This window comes from Nothobranchius furzeri, chromosome 10, assembly GCF_043380555.1.
Source record: "Nothobranchius furzeri strain GRZ-AD chromosome 10, NfurGRZ-RIMD1, whole genome shotgun sequence".
Lineage (NCBI taxonomy): Eukaryota > Metazoa > Chordata > Actinopteri > Cyprinodontiformes > Nothobranchiidae > Nothobranchius > Nothobranchius furzeri.
Window position 1 is genome coordinate 31094059 of NC_091750.1, and position 19206 is coordinate 31113264.

The 19206-nt window shown below is 41.0% G+C and overlaps 2 protein-coding genes across 8 annotated transcripts in view; one reads left to right on the top strand and one right to left on the bottom strand.

Moving 5' to 3' along the window:
• The first annotated feature begins 4696 nt into the window (after positions 1-4696).
• LOC129155851 (uncharacterized) lies at positions 4697-9511 on the top strand. The gene is made up of 3 exons (XM_054735584.2): positions 4697-4772; positions 7356-8143; positions 8363-9511. Exons 1-3 carry the CDS (start codon positions 4697-4699, stop codon positions 9380-9382), a joined length of 1884 nt encoding a protein of 627 aa, XP_054591559.2. The 3' UTR covers positions 9383-9511.
• Positions 9512-14399: 4888 nt separating this feature from the next.
• Positions 14400-19206, bottom strand: part of LOC107390570 (neural cell adhesion molecule L1.1) — a 350852-nt gene continuing 346045 nt past the window's right edge. For 6 of the 7 annotated variants that reach the window (XM_070555506.1, XM_070555509.1, XM_070555505.1 and 3 more), the window contains one exon: positions 14400-15005. In XM_070555506.1, the coding sequence (XP_070411607.1) occupies positions 14539-15005 (467 nt within the window). In that variant the 3' untranslated portion in view covers positions 14400-14538. The remainder of the gene's footprint in view (positions 15006-19206) is intronic. The other variant, XM_070555508.1, reaches the window with a different exon arrangement.

Below are 19206 nucleotides of genomic sequence, written 5' to 3' on the forward strand. Positions count from 1 at the left end.
CTAGGAACGTTTCACCTGCCGTGGCCCGACCGCTTCTGCTCCACATAAACTTTGTGCGTGATCAAATGTCTCTACAGGTGCTTTCTGAGCTGAAGAGGTGACTGGATGCGTCATGCATCTCCATATTGGAGACGGGAACAAGCGCTGTTCAGCCAAACTTTCATAATTTCATAAAAATAACATTTTCCAAGTGACACATCCCTCAGAGAGACCGGGTTTCCAGACCGCTTCAGTGGGAGGAAATCAACGAACATCCTTGAGTTTATCCGTCAAAATAAAAGTCTAATATAAATATCTGTAACCTGTCATTTAACTGTTTTGCCTTCCTGTGAAGATTGTTGAAAAGAGAAACAATTAAACTTGATTAACCCCAGAGCCACGCGTACTGCGCTGTATGTCGTGACTGTAAATGAGGGGGAAACGATTTAATCGGATCCTTTTCTTTTCAACATGGTTTAATGTAAAGTTTCATTCAGTACAAACTTTAGTTACACCAATCTAATGAGACAGAGCCTGGATTTGTATTCTGAACAGTTTAAACATGTTTAAAACGGAGACATGCGTGACGCGTCTAAAATTCGCACCTGCTCTGCTATTATGGAAATTAAAATAACAAGATGAATAACATGAACTTATTTTAGGCACAGACAACATCCCCCACAATTTTGAAAAGTTTGCAACGCGCCTGGTCGCTCGTGTACGTCAAAGTTATCTTTCGTAAGACGATAATGAATAAAACGATTTATATAAAGTGGATCCAGAAGTTGTAGCCCGTCTCTGCCGACAATATTTTGATATTTTTCACCCTGTTGGTGGTTTTACTGAGCAGGTGCCACTTTTGTCACGCGATTCTTTTTAAAACATGTTTAGACTGTTCAGAATACAAATCCAGGCTCTCAGAACCAGAGCGCATGTGGGAAGGTTCCTCCCACTCAGTAGCGGTTTTAGGCACGGGCAGACAGGGCAGTTGCCCGGGGCGGCATTTTTTCATGACACAAAAGGGGCGCACAAGCGCTGAGTAAAAAAAAAAAAAAAAGGAAATCTGCGCCGCACCGAGGTTTTCTATTATCTGTCATATGACAGTGTCTGGATTGGAAACAGCAAGTTGGCGCCCCCTGCAGCTGCAGGCGCTCCTGCTGACTGAGAACGTTCACGTGCACCGTGTGTCTATGAAGAACAGGAAGGGGAGGGGTGCGGCGGGGGAATTCACCTCTGCGTCTTTCCCAAATGAATGAGCGTGCAGGGGCTGAATCAACTGTATTAACATGGCTAAAGTCAATCACATCTTAACGTTCTTCCATATTTCATTCATAATATCATAAACACAGGCCTATCATTCTTTCAGGTTTCTCTGAATTGTGTGAAATGGCCGAATAAAAAAAGGAAAAACAAAATGATTTTGTGGTCACACCCCCATCAAGGTCAAATTGTTTAGTCCTGACTAAAGGAAACTTACTGAGTTAAGAGCCAAACAGAAGAGATGAACATAAAAAGGCTAAAACCACCAGGTGCTCGATTCAGGGGGAAAAAAAAGATAAAGGTATGTAGCTCTCATGATGCATGTTTTCAATTATTTGAACCAGTTAACTGGGATTTTAACGGTTAAATGCGGTCAACTAATTGCTAACAGACCTAATAGGGCTGAAATATTGAAACGAATATTCAAATGGTTCGAATAATTCCTTGAATGGTTTTTTACTGATTCAAACTAGGATTTGTTAAATGCTCACTGCAGCCCGTGGCCTGCCTGAACAACAACAAACACATGTTGATCATGTTCACATAATAATAAATGAAACCACTCTACAAGCAGAAGAAAACACCCCAGTCACCACTAACTATCCTGTTTATTTATTGCAGATGGCTGCACTGATTATTTTTTACCTGATTTGTTCTGTAAAAGTTGGTATTTTTGGAAGTCTACAATTTTTTATGTCAGTTTAAATTACAATTTCAGAGGCAATTCTAAAATATTATGGATCATGATAAAGATCTATTGGAGATCTACCCCAACTTTTGGACTGCTCTGCCAGTCACTGTGGCTCAAGCTGAGAGGAGCTTTTCAAAACTTGATCAAGTCATACCTGAGGTCATCTATGTTTCAGGGGCGGCTCACTAACCTGGCTCTGATTAGTATCAATCACTCAGTAGGGGAGCAGATTTCATATGATGACATTATTGATGACGTTGCATCAAGGTTAGGTTTTAATTTTAGTTTGTGTTTTCTGTTCTAAGTGCAATGCTGTAGTGATTATCTTTAGTTTGTTATGTGTGAAATATTTTTGCTATTTACAATATTTATTATCTATTATGTTCATACATTCTTAATATTTAGTTATTGTTTGTTTTTGTATATTTGATTCTATATATTTTGATACAGTATATAATGTATATTGCTTTACATTCTGACAACTTCATAGTAATTAATGTAAATATGTGCAACTTAGAAAAATGAATGTTCAATAGTCGTTCTAATAAAACATGCCTGTTTGTAGAAAACATGTGTGTGTTCATGCAGGTGGGGTGGTGTGGTGGTGGTGGTGGTGGTGGTGGGGGGGGGCGGTTGGGCGGGGCGCTCAAAGGGGGCCTCGCCCGGGGAGTAATTCGATGTAGAACCGCCACTGCTCCCACTGAAGCGAGTGTTTTCCAAACCCGGTCACTCAGAGAGACTTGTCACTTAGAAAATGTTCCCTGATTATGAAACTTTGGCTGAATAGCGCTTGTTCCTGTCTCCAATGTGGCGACGCATCCAGGAGCTGTCTGAGGAGAAGCCCAGAATCTGACATCCTTCAGCTCAGGAAGCGCATATGATTACGCACAAGCGTGACGCGTCAACCCGGTCTCACAGTAAGACCGGGTTGGACCTGTTCAGGTTTACGCAGACAATCTTTACATTTAGAATTGGCATACAGATGTAAAATTAATGCAGTAAAATATAAAGCATTTTATTTAAATATCCAGTCATTATTTTAAAAGTACAGAGAGCCGCATCAGATGGATGGAGGAGCCGCATGCTGCTCCAGATCCGCGGATTGCCGACCCCTGTGCTAGTCTACTTTATTGTCCCCAGCAATTTTTAAACCCCACTCAAGTGTATGGTTATTGTCCCCAGCAATTCTGAAAACAAACTGACGCCCTTGTACTCATGTAATATATACAGTGCTTAACAAATGTATTAGACCATCGTCTGATTTAAGGTTTATGACACAGCAAACAAAAATAAACACTTGTGATTCAAATATCATGCATGCTTGAATAATTTCCGTCCGGTGTGTCAGCTCACATTTGGGTATAAAACTGGATTCAGTTTTAAATTCCTACCTTCTATTCAACAGGGCAAAACACAGAGAACTTCAGAGCTGGATGTTTTTCTTGCTTTAATGACAGGTGGTCTAATAAATGTGTTAAGTACTAGACTAATTTGATTTTGATTCATTTTCAGACGGTTAAGGAAATGATGGCCAAAAAGCATGCGGAGGAACTCGAAAGAGTAAAAAGGGAAGTACAGCAAGCTGTGGCAGTGAGTATAACAGCTGACATGTGGACCTCCTTGAACATGGAGGCTTACTTAGCTCTTACCTGTCACTACATCAGTGATAATATGCAGTTGTGTACATCTGTGTTTGGAGTCAAACACTTTCCACAAAGTCAAACTGCTGACAATCTGGCCCAAGTCAAAAGGGGCATGATGGATGACTGGGCCATAACAAATAAGGTAAGGTGTCTTGTGACCGACACAGCACCAAACATGAAAGCAGCAACACGAACTCTTCAAATTCGACATTCAATCTGCATTGCACACAAACTAAATTTAATAGTCAAAAAATACTGTGATCAGATCCCTGAACTTTCATCCATAAGACACAAATCTAGGCAAATTGTATCATTCTTCAGATCCAGCACCACAGCAAAAGAGAAGCTAGCTCAAGTGCAGCAACAGATATGACGGCCCACCTTGAAACTTGTCACTGAGGTACCAACACGTTGGAACAGCACATATCAGATGCTGTCATGGCTACATGATGAGAAAGAAGCAGTGTGGGTATCTCTTGCCTCTCTCCAAACAGATTTAACTCCACTCACAGCTGATGAGTTCAACATCTTAAGGGAAGCACTTCTTGTGCTGGCCCCTTTCCATCAGGCCACAGTGGAGTTGTCTGAGGAGAGGAGAGGAGAGTTTCAGGATCAAAGGTCATCCCGATGATGAAAATGCTAAATTGTGCACTTGAGCGGAACTCTTTACATCTACACACACAAGCAGCCACACATCTCCATGACCAGCTTAGACGTCGCGTCACAGACACTGCTTCCAATCTGGAGTCATTAAGTGTGTTGACCCTATCAACACTTTCAGACCCCAGATTTAAAACACTCGGATTTCGTAGTTCCTCCAAGTGTAGTGAGGCTATCAGTCGGCTGAAAATGGAGTGTGCTGCAGCCACAGCCTGGACCTTCATCAGAGCAGTTACCCACTTCAGGCAAGTTGTTCAGTATTATCAGTTTATTTTCACATTTGTTTTGTTGCTAACAAAAACTAAAACTTCTATGTATTTTTTATTATTTCAGATAATCTGTGGCAGCAGCTTGATCAAGAGGTTGGCAGACAAACCACCAATGCAACAGCTGACTCGATCATTGAGGTCCAGCGCTACTTAGCAGAGGGAAACATTTCAAGACAAGAAAATCCATTAACATAATGGGGGAACCGGAAGACATCCTACCCACACCTTTTCCACCTGGCTTTACAGTTTTTGTGTACCCCAGCGTCTTCTGTGCCCTGTGAAAGTGTGTTTTCGAGAGCTGGTAAAATAGTGTCCAAAAAGCGTAATAGACTAAATGCCAACACATTGGATAAACATATTTTTCTTAATAAAAATTTATAAAAATAAAAAAAACTTTTGAGTCAATGACACTGAAATGGGTAATATCACATTCACAGCACTGTCACTTTAATTGTCACTTGGTATCATTCACAGAATATTTTGAGGTGTATATATTTTAAATTTAGAAGTTTAAAGTAATACCATATGAAGTAGGCCTACAATAGCTTACAGTGTATACAAGTATGATTAGGTCATTGAATCAGTGTCTGTTGTGTCTCCAGTATGTTGCCTGCAATGATATATAAAGTCCAGTAGGTGTCATTATAGAGCAAAACAGCAGCACTGTGTCGACACAGTATCAATACTATTTGGGGAATGTGCTGAAACGCTTCATGAGGCTTCATCTACCCATCACTACTTAAATACATTAGTTCTAATTGTAAGCGCGCACATTTAGTTAACTGCTGTATTTTATGCCTTTCATTTGTTCAATTTAAGTTGATTTGTTTTCTCTTACCGGTGCTGAGGTTCTCCACTTCCTGCTTCCTGAGATTGGACAGACAAACAGGGTTGAAGGGGTTCTGTCAGCTAAATACAGGAGGAGCTGATGGGACCAAACCAATAGCTCCCTGAAGAGGGAACTGAAGAATTTCCTTTAGTTTATTATTTTGTCATTTGTTAATTAATTTAAGTTTGAAGTTAAATAGTTAGGTTTATGGGTTAAGATGTTTAGGTTTATTAACAATCTGACTGTACTGATTTGTGGTTTTGGTTTTAGTTAGTAAATGTTTGTCTAGTAATCCCTATTGTTCATATGGTCTGATCAGCCAGTGTGTATATATACCCTTGTGTGTCTTTGTTTGTTAGGTCGGTTATGGTTTCAGTCAGTCAGTATGTTAAGTTAGAAGCTTATTGAGTTTCAGTTTGTTTGTTTGTTTGACCTCTTTTATGAGCTCGAGGTATTTTTGTGAGGACATTTTAAAACAAAAAGGAAATTAAAGAGTCTATTTTTGGAAATTGCCTGTGTTCCTCCACTTAGTGATGATGATGTGAAGCCTTTTGAACCAACAAAGCTTTACAATCCAATTGTATTGAAAAAAGGTTCAAGGTTCGATGCTTCAAAACTGTGAGGACATCTGCTGGTAAATGTTTGTATTTCATTGTATTGTCAGCCAATTCTACTGAAAATGAATGGTGTATTGAACTTTATGGACAAATAAATCATTAAAAAGCTTCCTCAGGATCATATAATAAAAGTATCTTGAATTTGAACATTACATTAAATATACTAAAATTGCTTTTCTTGGTGTGAATACTTGAAACAATGTTTATTTTTATAGGATACGTGATGAAATATATCTAATTTACACATATTAACATTCTCTACATATTCAAATATTTTACTTTTCACATTTCTATTGGATTATTAGGCAGGAATAATTAGCTCAATTTTTGTATCTTTTTTAGAAATAGAGTAACAAAATGAAGATTAGAAAATTCACATAAGGATAGGACATACTAAATTCCATTACACGTACAACCAAACTGAAAAGCTCATCAACTAATATATTAATTACCAATAAAAGAAGAAAAATCATACCAAACTAGATTTTAATTTAATTAAAGGAAAATGACAGACGGTCTAAAAGATATAGCCCTACAATATGCACCAAGTATTACTACTATAAAGGTAATTTACTAGACTAGACCAAATACATTTTCAAACCTTATTTGGAGAGATTAAATTTAAACAATCCCACATCTCAGAACGCCCTCTTTTTGCTACAGGATCCATTTTTGCGACTCGGTGTTTAATCACTGAATCCTGAACGGTCAATCTCAGGTCATACAAACCTGTATGGCATCTTTAGCAAGCCAAATGAGCATTTATTCTGATATCAGGATATCAGCCAGAATTGTCATGAACATGTAAGCCATTTCTGTCCACTAGTTAACTAGTTAGCCATGTTTGTTTCAACTAGTTAAATATCGAGGGTGAAAATGTGCCCACTAGTTAACTAGTGACAGCAGAAATGCGCACTAGTTAACTAGTGAACACATTTAGGCTTCAGTAGTTAACTAGTTGACACAAAAACTGCTCACTAGTTAACTAGTAAAAGCAGAAATGCATACCAGTCAGCTACTTGAAGGTATTTGTCTCACTAGTTGTGAGGGTCAAAATGTGCACACTAGTTAACTAGACATAAATGCTCACTAGTTAACTAGTGAACACACTGAGTGATACTAGTTAAGTAGTAAGATATGAAACATTTTAACTAGTCAACTAGAGAGAATTTAGGCCTTACTTGACACAAACATGGCTGACTAGTTAACTAGTGGACAGAAATGGCTTACATGTTCATGACAATTCTGGCTGACATCCTGATATCAGAATAAATGCTCATTTGGCTTGCCATAAACCTGCGCCTCTCGGTTTGCGTTGCTTTAAATGTTTGAAACAACGTGTGAAGCGGTCACGTGGGTGGAAGGGTGAACCGAAGCATCGTTACTCAATGGTCACGTGACTTTCAGTAAACAAATCAAGCTCCGACACAGTGCTTTGCTCTGCGGTGGTTCGTTTTGGCGATACAAGCTTCGAATCCTGCGTGTCACAGGTAACATCACTACCTCCACTCATTCGGCTTGATCCCTCACATTTGGAGTCAGAAGTGGGATCTGGAGGACACAGCATAGTTTTTGCCATGCAGGCTGGAGTACGGACGAGGAAAGGCAACAAAGGGGAAATCAAGGAGACGGTGCAACAGTTTGATGTTGGGGAGATGGAGGATGGAGCTGCAGTCGACCTGGGGGACACCGAGGATGAGGAAATTAGGGAACCAACATTGAAGGATTTGACAAGTATTCTTCAAACCTTTATGGGACAACAAGATATGAGAGATAAGAAGAGGGAGGAGGAGTCTGAACAACAGGAGCAGCGTTTTAAGGCTTTGCAGCACCAATTTCATCTTTTGCAGATGGGAATGCAGGCCCGAGCAACACCTGAGCTGGGGAGAGATGATTCAGAACAGGTGGGACTTTCCAGTGATGATTACAACCAGGTATCTTCTGAACCTGAATGCTCAACTTCGACTTCAGCCGCATCCTCCACAGGTCAGTCTTTGCAAACACCCCATTTCAAAATGGAAAAATTGACTGCAGAAGATGTCATTGAACATTTCCTCACAACCTTTGAGAGAATTGCAGTTGCCTACCGTTGGCGAAGCTCAGACTGGACTTTTCATCTGATTCCCCTGTTGACTGGTAAGGCTCGAGGGGCCTATGTTAATATGGACATTGATGATGCACTGGATTACCAAAAGGTAAAGACTGCCATTCTTCAAAAATATGACATAAACCCAGAAACATATAGACTAAGGTTCCGTTGTCTTGATGTCATGGATGAAAGCCCTAAAGAACTGTATGCAAGAGTAAAGGAGCTGTATGAAAAATGGACTCAGCCTAAAGCTAAAACAGTGAAGGAGATTGGTGAGCTCTTAATCTTGGAGCAATTTTTAAGAATGTTGTGTCCTGAGCTTCAGGTCTGGATCAAAGAGCATAAACCAAGATCTGCGGCGGAAGCTGCTGCCCTGGCAGATGTGTTTGTGGCAGCCCGAAGCAAGAGTCAGCCATGGAGTAACACAGCATGGAGAACAGCTCGAGACATGCGGCGTCCACAACCTCTTCAACACCAGAGGGCAGCATCGGGTCTGGGTAAGGTCCCCACAAGGGAAAATCGACCTCAAAGTGCCTCAAAGTTCAATAAAAGGATACCTGTATGCTATCTGTGTGGACAGGAAGGCCACACCAAGCCTGTGTGCCCCCAAAACCCAAGTCGATTAAACCAGTTGTGTTTTTTGCCACAGCAGATGGTGAAAAGAGAACCTGAAAAACATAATTCCAAGAAAATGACCACTGTGACAATAAATGGGCAGAAAATAGAAGCTTTATTGGATACAGGAAGCACTCTGGTTAATAGGAACTGCATACCATTCAGTGACTGGGGCATGTCTGAACCAATAACAGTTTGTTGTGTGCATGGGGATGAGAAATCTTACCCCACAGCTGATTTGTGTATTGGGGTACAAGGGGCTACATATTTGCTAAAGGTTGGTGTGGCAGACAATCTACCTTACCCTGTGATTTTGGGGGAGGATCTGCCTGTCATCTATGATCTGTTGAAGGAAGTGGAAAGCTGTAATGCAGCTGTGACAAGGGCTCAAGCAAAAACACAAAGTGACCAATTTACAACTCTCAGTTCTTTGCCTTTCTTTGATTCTGACGTGGAAGGACAACCTGGGAAGACTCTTAAAGCATGTAGTCAGAAAAGGCATGAGAAGTTGGAATATAATGTGCAAAGAGGTCAAAATGAAGAAGCTCCAGATCTGCCCTTGGGGTTTACGATTCCTAATGATATCAGACAAATGCAACAAGATGATTTGACCCTGTCTGCTCTTTTGCTGAAGGCTAAAGGTGAAACTGAGGCAGAATACGACACTAAGAGAGGTCGATACATCCTTCAACATGGCATTTTGTACCATCACCATGGCCAAATGAAATGATTGGTGGTCCCTAAAGCAGCCCGGGAGACCGTCCTAAGGTTGGGCCACTCAATTCCCTGGGCTGGCCACCTGGGGAAACATAAGACCACTCAACGTATTAAACGCAATTTCCTGTGGTCTGGTTTATGTTCAGATTTTGCCCGGTTTTGTAGAAGCTGCCCTCAGTGTCAAATCACTTCAGCTAAAGTTCCCATTAGAGCACCACTGCAGCCACTCACAATAATTGGTACACCGTTTGAACGCCTTGGAATGGATGTTGTTGGTCCTGTGGAAAAGAGCAAAGCAGGAAACCGTTATATGCTGGTCATCACTGACTATGCTACAAGATATCCAGAAGTTTTTCCATTAGAAAAAACATCAAAGCAAAGGCTGTGGCTTTCTCATTGATTCAACTATTCTCAAGAGTTGGGTTTCCACAAGAAATTCCTACTGACCAAGGGACTAATTTTGTCAACCTTGTTGCAGCAGGTTTATAGGTTGCTGGGCATCAGGAGCATGCAGACAACTCCATATCATTTTCTCTGTAGGACTGCAGGTGTTCAGGGTCAGGAGAGGCTTTACCTGGTGGTCCTCCTGGGAGAGAGGCCTTCTACTGTCATCATGTTAATGTTATTTAGCTGTTTGATGTTTGAACACGTTTATTAAAACAAATACTAACTGATAACTATCACCAGTTTTATTATTACATATGTTTTTGAACATGTTACATGAACAGAAAATGAAAAGATGGTAAGGAGACAAGATTATTTATAATAGGTTACACTTATTTACAGATCAGAACCAGTATGGACCAGTTATGTACGGTTAAAGCAGGATTAACCTGAGTGACTCTTCCTGGATCATTTATTTAAACTGAGTGAGCAGGAAGTCTTTAACAGTGCAGCTGGATCTGCTGCAGGAGGATCCAGACGTGGATGGAGGGCTGGAGCAGACCCGTGGCTGGACGTTTCTGTTCAGAGGAACATCATACAGGACGGTCTGCAGAGAGCTTTGGGACGCTTCCTCTCACTGTCCACTCCATCGTCCATCTACAGGGCCTGCTGGGCTGGTTCAGACGACGGCTGTTACGTCTCTGTGAATGACTTGCCTGTTAACAGTAGTGGTGGTTTGCTGGTACCTCCTCCAGGACAGAGCACCACTGACCTCCTCCACACACATCTTCCTCACGCTCATCCTGCAGACCCACAACTTCACCAGCACAGAGGCAGATGTGCAGCACAGTGTATGCTGACTTGTAATAGATTAAAAAAAGAGTTTTTTTTATAGAAAAATGTAAAACAAACATATAACCTGCAGTACACTGGTTCTGTTCAGTTTAAAGAAAAGCAGCAGGGAAAACTACAGAGAATTTACATTTTAAAGACAGATCTAATCATTATTAGGCTTAAGTTGAATAAACAAATGCACATTGAAAACACTTCAATGCTATTTTATTAAAAAGCCTGTTTTTAAAAACGTTTTACCCCCATTTGATGCAAAATAAGTTCTAAGGTTCAATTTACATTAGAAAACATCCTACTGCATTCAACATTTATAATGCATTTGGTTTATAATAATTACCTACATGATAATACTCTGTAGTAATGTGTTGTGTATGTTTAACAAGTTCATTCTGTAGCTTAAAACATACATGAAGCCATCTAAAGTTAACATGTAAGTCCTGAAAGCTTCTAGAATAAACAAAGTTACTTTACCTGAAAACGGTTGTGAACAAACGCTGCTGATGGACGTGAAGCTGCTGTATTCAATTCAATTCAATTTTATTTATACAGCGCCAAATCACGACAAGAGTCACCTCAAGGCACTTCACATAATAAACATTCCAATTCAGGTCAGTTCATTAAGCCAATCAGAAATAATGTTTCCTATATAAGGAACCCAGCAAATTGCATCAAGTCACTGACTAGTGTCAGTGACTTTACAGCAATCCTCATACTAAGCAAGCATAAAGTGACAGTGGAGAGGAAAACTCCCTTTTAACAGGAAGAAACCTCCAGAGAATCCTGGCTCAGTATAAGCAGCCATCCTCCACGACTCACTGGGGATGGAGAAGACAGAGCAGGCACACACACACACACAGATACACACATACATAAATACACACACACACACACACACACACACACACACACACACACACACACACACACACACACACACACACACACACACACACAGAATAAGAACCAGTAGGTCAGGACTGCTTGTACATCTTTATTGGTTAAATGCTTTTGTAGCGTCGCTGCCGGCTACATAATAAAGCACCAATACATTATAGGAATCAGCACAGGTTAGTGTTGCAGTCTCTTCTCTGGTCTATCCTACGTTATCATCACATCTCCCCTCAGACTGAGTCTGCTTTGGTCCCAGCTAAGCCACGGTGAAGAGAAGCAGGAGGGAAGGGAACAACGTGAAACCATGTGACTGTGTGTGACGTTCAGGCAGCAAGAAACCTCTTCAGAGTCCACCAAAGAACCCTGAGCTCTGGCTAGGCACCAACCTTTTACCTGACCTTCTACATAATCTAAGTGTGCTGGTTGTCTAAGCAGAATGAAGCGTTGACTAATACACTCCTCACTCTGCATTCCAAGCTAAACTACACAAGAGTTGACCTTTAACCCCAGCACAGATACACTACAGAACAGAGTCCAGCAGACCAACAGATAATAAAACAAATCATCATAAAAAAGACTATCTTAAGGTTATATTTACATTCAGGGAATGAAAACAGATCCTCTCGCTCTGTCCAACAAAGGGTTCTCATCATCATTTATTTCTATAGCACTTTCCACTACCTTTGTAGCAGCCCAAGGTGCTGTACACTTTCACAATAAAAAGTGAAGCAAAAGCATCGTTAATGATTATTCAAAAACACTTATGGACACAGAATGTTTTAAACAAAAACAAGCAATAAAGAAAACATGTAGAATTAGTTCTTGCACCATCTGCTGGACATCATGGTAAACTGTTCCCACTTTCATACTGAGACATGTAGGATTGGAGCATGATGGTGCTGTGATGAGAGTGTAGTGTTTCTGATCACATCCTGGGCTTTAACTTGGTTTACACAATCACTTTAGTTAAGCCTTTATTATCTACTGTCAGAACAATAAATGACTTGGCATGCTAAGTGTATCTCTCTCTCTCTCTCTCTCTCTCTCTCTCTCTCTCTCTCTCTCTCTCTATATATATATATATATATATATATATATATATATATATATGAGTATCCGGTACGGATGAAGCATTTTTGACAATACGAGCATGAGACGAGTAAACCTCGTAAATATCTGTAATCGTGCTGAAGGAAAATCCTCATTGGGTAACTGACTGTCTTCACGCTCTGTGACTGGCCAGTCACATAGAGCGCCCGCCCCTCCCTACACACAAAACTCTTTAGCCGGCAGGGAGCGCAGTCCGTCCTGTTCATCCACGCACACACAGACGGTAACGGATCTCGCTGGGATTGCTTCACTGTTGCTCACGTTTCTTCAGTTTTCCCTAGGTTTTCTTCAGCTCACCTCTTTGAATATTTAAAGTTACTTTTTTCGTAACTTACATGGTGCATTTGACAAGACCGAGCTGACGTGCTGTGTTAGTCACTACCTCCGCTCCGGTCGGGTTTTCTATTTTTTTTAAACTCCCTCTCTCTCTCTCTCTCTCACACACACACACACCTTAATCAACATTGTTTTGTTTAACTTTGTGTGGGAAAATGACAAGAACGTTAAGAAAAAAAATCAGTTTAATCAAAATTAAAAAATATATATATAAAGTTGTGTCTGGTTCTAGCATTTCATATTTCCTAGTTCCTACTGCATGAGTTCAGATGTATTAATCCATGCACTCAAATATTAACGTTCGGATTTTATTGAAAACTTGTTCTGTAATAGTTCCTTTACTACTGTGATCAAAAATATTTAATCTCAATTCTGAGGCTGCTCTGTAAACAGTTTTCTAATAAACAATACACATAGCAACTTCTGATCAATCCATATCAATTTCAGATTTAAAACAATATATGATGTAAACCACACCCACTTCCGGTTAAACCACGCCCACTTCTGGGTTATGCCACGCCCATTTTGAGTACAGATGCAGATACAGATAATTTAGTTGGTTGAACAGATACAGATAGTGGTGTACTCGCTCATATAGGTACACCTGTGCACTACTCATGTTGTCGGATCAGCATCTTGATGTGGCACACCTGTGAGGTGGGATGGATTATCTTAGCAAAGCAGAGGTGCTCACTATCACACATTTATGATTTGTGAACAATGTTTGAGAGAAATGGTGATATTGTGTATCTGGAATGAATTTTAGATCTTTAAGTCCATCTCATGAAAAATCGGAGCAGAAACAAAGGTGTTGCGTTTATATTTTTGTTGAGTGTGTGTGTATATATATATATATATATATATATATATATATATATATATATATATATATATATATATATATATATATATATATATATATATATGATATAGTCTGGGCCTCTCCACTTAGGCTGTAGCCCCGCAGCCCAACTCCAGATAAGCAGAAGAGAATGGATGGATGGATGGATGAGGCAAATAAAGAAGTGGAATTGCTCCTAAGATAAAACATGACAGGAAGACAGTGGAATGCCCTAATCTGGTGTGTCAGCAGCATGGACACAACCCTACCCTCAAGCTCCCTTCTGCTGTGTCAACAGGTGGCATGAGACTTGAATACAAACCAGTAGGAAGGCTGAGTGTTGCAGAGCCGAGCAGAAAGTCTAAACATTTGTGTACACCAATCACCAGAGTGGTGTTAGGCTCGTGGACTCATCGGTGTTTGAAAATTCCTTCATTTTGGTTTTTGGTAACTTGACACTAAATAGAAAACAATGATAAAATGATATCTGATGCTTAAAGCCACAACTAACTTCCCCTGAAATCAAGAATCAACCTATTCATCATCCACGCACACACACGCACACACACACACACACACGCACACGCACGCGCACGCACACGCACACACACACACACGCACACACACACACACACACACACACACGTTGGTTTTCAGCCCCTGAAGAAAATGAACAGATCGATTCATTTTTGTTTTTGCTATTGTGAGTTTGAATCTAAGTCACCGAAAATAAAATAATCAACAAAGAACAAATCCTACAGCAGTCCTGGTACTTCCTGTTTACCGTCAGGATTGGTGTGTGTAGAAGAAAGGGCAGTGTGTGTGTGTGTGTGTGTGTGCGTTTCAGAAAAGGCAGCGTGGGTGTGTTTATGTGGGTGTGTGGGGGTGGTGGAGGGCATGGGTGCGTGTGTGTGTGTGTGTGTGTGTGTGTGTGTGTGTGTGTGTGTGTGTGTGTGTGTGCATTTAGCATGGCCGGTTGAGAATGCTGGACATGGACAGAGTGATAGGGGGAGGGGGGACTGCGTTAGCTGGGGAGGCGGGGCCTGAGCTCTCGTTGCCATGAGGAACAGGACCACGTCCGCTGTACTGGCCGATGAAGGAACCGTCTTCGTTGAACTGAATGTCCACACTGTCTCCATACTCAGCCAGAGAGTCGTCACTGCCAAGTTTACTGTCGTCGCATAGGGACTGCTGGCTGTCGGAGCGCTTCTCGTCACCATCACTAGAACACCACATGAGGACAAACATTAGTGCCTGTTTAGAATTCTCATGTGAAAAACAACAAACAATAATAGAATGTAAACTTTTGACTGAAACACCTATTCACAGAGATTAAAGGGACATTTTAACATGTTTATCTGTGTGAGGACGTGATTTAGTGAGGAGGGTGGGGTGATACCTGAGAAAAATTACTAACGCACCCACAACAGCATAGTATTATTTTTAAATCTTTTTATGCTTCCTCGGTTCGTTAAAAAATAAAAATAAAACAAACTGTTGGCTATCTAATTCAGAAAAAAATCTCTAAATTTAAGACTTTATAAAGCCGTGATAAGACTTTTTAATACTTTTTAAGGGTCTTAATTTTTCCAAAATTGATTTTTCACCTTTTAATACTTTTCAAGACTCCGCGGATACCCTGGGACTGAGCAGTAGCAACAGGCCATGGATGACCTGAAGGCCGCGTTATGCTCAGCTCCTTGCTTGGCGCTCCCCGATTGTGACAAGGAGTTCCACCTTGAGGTTGGTTTCTCATCTCACTGTTTGAGTGCCGGTCTCTACCAAGTATATTACTGTGACAGGCGTGTTATAGCCTATGCAAGGAAGCTCTTGTCTGGTCCTGAGTTAAAGTACTCTGGCTGTGAAAAAGCTTTGCTTTCCACCATTGTATGTTGATGAGGCACTGTTTCATTGTTTTATATAAATACAGTATGTTATACAAATTTACAAAATGTAAATACAAAGGATATTTCCCTCATTCCAGTGTCATGTATTTTTTTTCCATTGAAGTCATAGTCTTCAGTAGGGACACCAGGTCCATAGAAAGCATAAATATGTTAACAAATATTTAATTAAGCATAAATAGTCTTCACTTTAGAAAGAGTCTCAAAATAGGCTTAATTAGCTATTAGCTATCCACTTAATTAATAATGCATAAATGGATTAATAAGAACTTTGTTCATGGTTTCTTAAGTATGAATAAGCCATAAATAAACAGCTTTTACATGAAACTAGTCATTAGAAGTTAAGCATTAATTAATGTGTTTGTCAGTTGCTTAAAAGTACTTTGTAAATGGTTTGTTACACATGAATAAGAAATGAGAAAACAGCTTTTACAAGGGACTAATCATTAAAAACAAAGCATTAATTAATGCATTGGTTAATTGTTCATTAAGTAAGAGTCATTGTTAATTAATTGTTTATTAGTAGTTACTTACATGTTTGTTCATGTGTAATTAAGGCTAAATAAGATGTCGTTTTTATAAAGTGTTACCGAAAATATTTAACCGACAATTTACCAGAACAAATCTTCATGCTGCTGGAGTAACTCGTTAGTCGTTAGACCCCTGCACAGGCCTAAAATCTGAGCCCGTGTCCGGCCCAGCCCGAGCCCAATCCCGACTTTTTTTTTTAAACCAACTAAATGAAAACAAAGTGTGTCAATCCTGACCAATGTGTTAAAAGACGTGCAGGATCCGATCAATTTGTTTTTCCCTCGTTTACCGTCACGGAGATAACGGCGCACTGGCTCTGGTGTTAATCAAGTTAAATTTGATCTCTTTCCAACAATTTTCACAAGAAAACAAAACCGTCAAAAGCAGGACTTGTGTTGTGTTGACCGGACAGTTCCCGTATTTGACGGTTTATTTTGACGGAGAAAGAATAGAAAGAATTACCCCGACGCATGCAGACGAACTGACATTTTATTCGTTACACACATCGCAGATGTAGCTAAATCACCCAAGAAAAGATTCCCATCTGAACATCTGAGCTGCTCAGCGCAGCTCACTGTCAGCGCATATGTGCACAGCCAGCTGAAGATGTGGAGAGGGGCTTGGAGCGCATCGCAGAACCAGAGCGAATGCGGGAAGATTCCTCCGAGTGTTTTCCAAACCCTGTCTCTCAGAGAGACTTGTCACTTAGAAAATGTTCCCTGATTATGAAACTTTGGCTGAATAGTGCTTGTTCCTGTCTCCAATGTGGTGACATTTCCAGGAGGAGAATCCCAGAATCTCTTCAGCTCAGAAAGCGCCTATGATTACGCACAAGCGTGACGCGTCAACCCGGTCTCACAGTAAGACTGGGTTGGACCTGTTCAGGTTTACACAGACAATCATTACATAGAATTGACTTACAGATGTAAAATTAATGCAGTAAAATATAAAGCATTTTATTTAAATATCCATTCATTATTTTACAAGCACGGAGAGCTGCATCAGATGGATGGAAGAGCCGCAGGTTGTGACATGTTTTCTCCAGGACCAGAGAGGACGCAAACTCAATACATCTCTTTTATTGCAAGGTAATAATTTCTCCGAGTTTTGCGGTTGCGGGTGGGAGTAGACATGCACGCTGCAGGTGCGGGCGGGAGTGTAACACACACGTTGCAGTTGCAGGCGGCAATTGTCATAAATTCAGCGGGAGCGGGCAGCAGCGGGATGAAGAAAACAGTCCTGCGCAGGGCTCTACTGCTGCATTTGTGTTTCAATTTTTTTAATGAATTCGATTAAAAATAAAGGCGCCTGGCCCGGCCCGTGTCCGACGTAATTACACAGTCGTTGGCCCGAAGCCCGGCCCGAGGACTGTCGGGCCGGGCCGACCCGAGGGCCTAGGGCTTCAGTGCAGGGCTCTCTTAGTCGTTCGTTGTTTGCACTAATCCAGGATGTCATGGAGGTTCTAATGTTGAAATATAGAGATAATCTTTTAGATTACATCTGTGTGTGTGTGTGTGTGTGTGTGTGTGTGTGTGTGTGTGTGTTAGCTTTCCCAAAGGACTTGTTCTTTCCTTACCGGAGCTAACACGGTTAGCAGTTTTGCTGCAGTCATGCTAACGGGACTCGTCTGGAGTCCAGAAGTAGTGGTGCGGTTCTAGATGGATTTATAGATGTAGGTTATTATTTTAAATCAGACCAGAGATGATTCAGTGAGCATGCGCATGCGCTGATGGCCCGATCACCGGACACACGGCGGCGTCTTGAAGCAGATGGCAGCTTGTTAATCAACTTCCACAAACAATTAAGACAGATTTTTGCCTAATTTACTCACTGACAATGCAAAAAAATTAATAAATCTGGTAAATATAACTCACTCAACCTGGAGGTAAGTGGAGAAAATCTGGAAAATTTGCAAACATATATTGACGAGGTTTTTGAATTTTTTGTCATGGGACCGAAGAAAGCAGCAGCAGCTGAGGCGGAAACGCCAAGAGGAGCCGTCCCCAGGACTCGCCCGAGACCTCATCTCCCCATAAGGATGTCTTAGATTTACTACAGTCCATAGATAAACGGCTTCTGGGATTTGAGGGACGACTCCACCTGCTTGAGGTGCTTCACAAGGAGTTCCAGGACCTCCGAACATCTCTGGAGTTTAGCCAGGAGCAGGTGGAGCGTCTCGCGGCTGAGAACGCGTCTCTGCGGGAATCGGTTTCCTCCTTAACTGCAGGAATAGATCGGATCTCCCAGGACAACAAAGTTCTAAAGGAGACGGTTCTGGATCTCCAGTCACGCAGCATGAGAGATAACCTGGTGTTCGCAGGCCTTTCAAAGCAGACCGGAGGAGAAGCGGAGGATTGCGAAAAAACCATCAAGAACTTTCTCCACACCCACATGAAGATACCTGAGGAAACTGTTAGAAACATCAACTTTCATCGGGTACATCGCCTTTGAGCCAGGAGAACAGACAGCAGAAGAACTCGTCCCATCGTGGCAAAATTTGAGCACTTTAAGCAGAAAGATCTTGTTAAAAGCCGCGGGAGAGAGCTTAAAGGTAAAGACTACAGCGTTAACGACCAGTTTCCTAAGGAAATTCTGGATCGCCGCCGAGTTCTCTTCCCGCTGCGCAAGAAGTTCATCCAGGATGGGAAGCGGGCTGTGATCTCCGTGGATAAACTGTTTGTTGACGGTAAGATCTACAGAGAACGAGGAGTAACAGACTGACTTTATTAGACAAACTTCAGGTACAACTTTATTGTTATTAAAAGCACTCACTGGGTTTGAACATGTCAGGATTTATAGCTGCTAGATCCATTTAGAAATGTTCACCTATTCCCTCACCACCTCACACCCACAACACTTTTTCTGTTCTTTCTTCTTTTTTTCTCTTTTTAACCTTTATAATTCATTTATTTCCCTTTTTTTATCTGCTTCTGGATTTTTACATCTGCATGGCACAATTTTTTTCCCTTTCCACACTGCAGCACACAA

What these genes read in the sequence shown, in the direction of transcription:
- LOC129155851 (XM_054735584.2), top strand. Translation starts at nt 4,697, where the DNA reads ATGGGGGAACCGGAAGACATCCTACCCACACCTTTTCCACCTGGCTTT. An exon ending in TGTGTACCCCAGCGTCTTCT is followed by an intron (nt 4,773 to 7,355) that starts GTGCCCTGTGAA and finishes CGTGACTTTCAG; the next exon opens with TAAACAAATCAAGCTCCGAC. An exon ending in ATGCACTGGATTACCAAAAG is followed by an intron (nt 8,144 to 8,362) that starts GTAAAGACTGCC and finishes CCTGAGCTTCAG; the next exon opens with GTCTGGATCAAAGAGCATAA.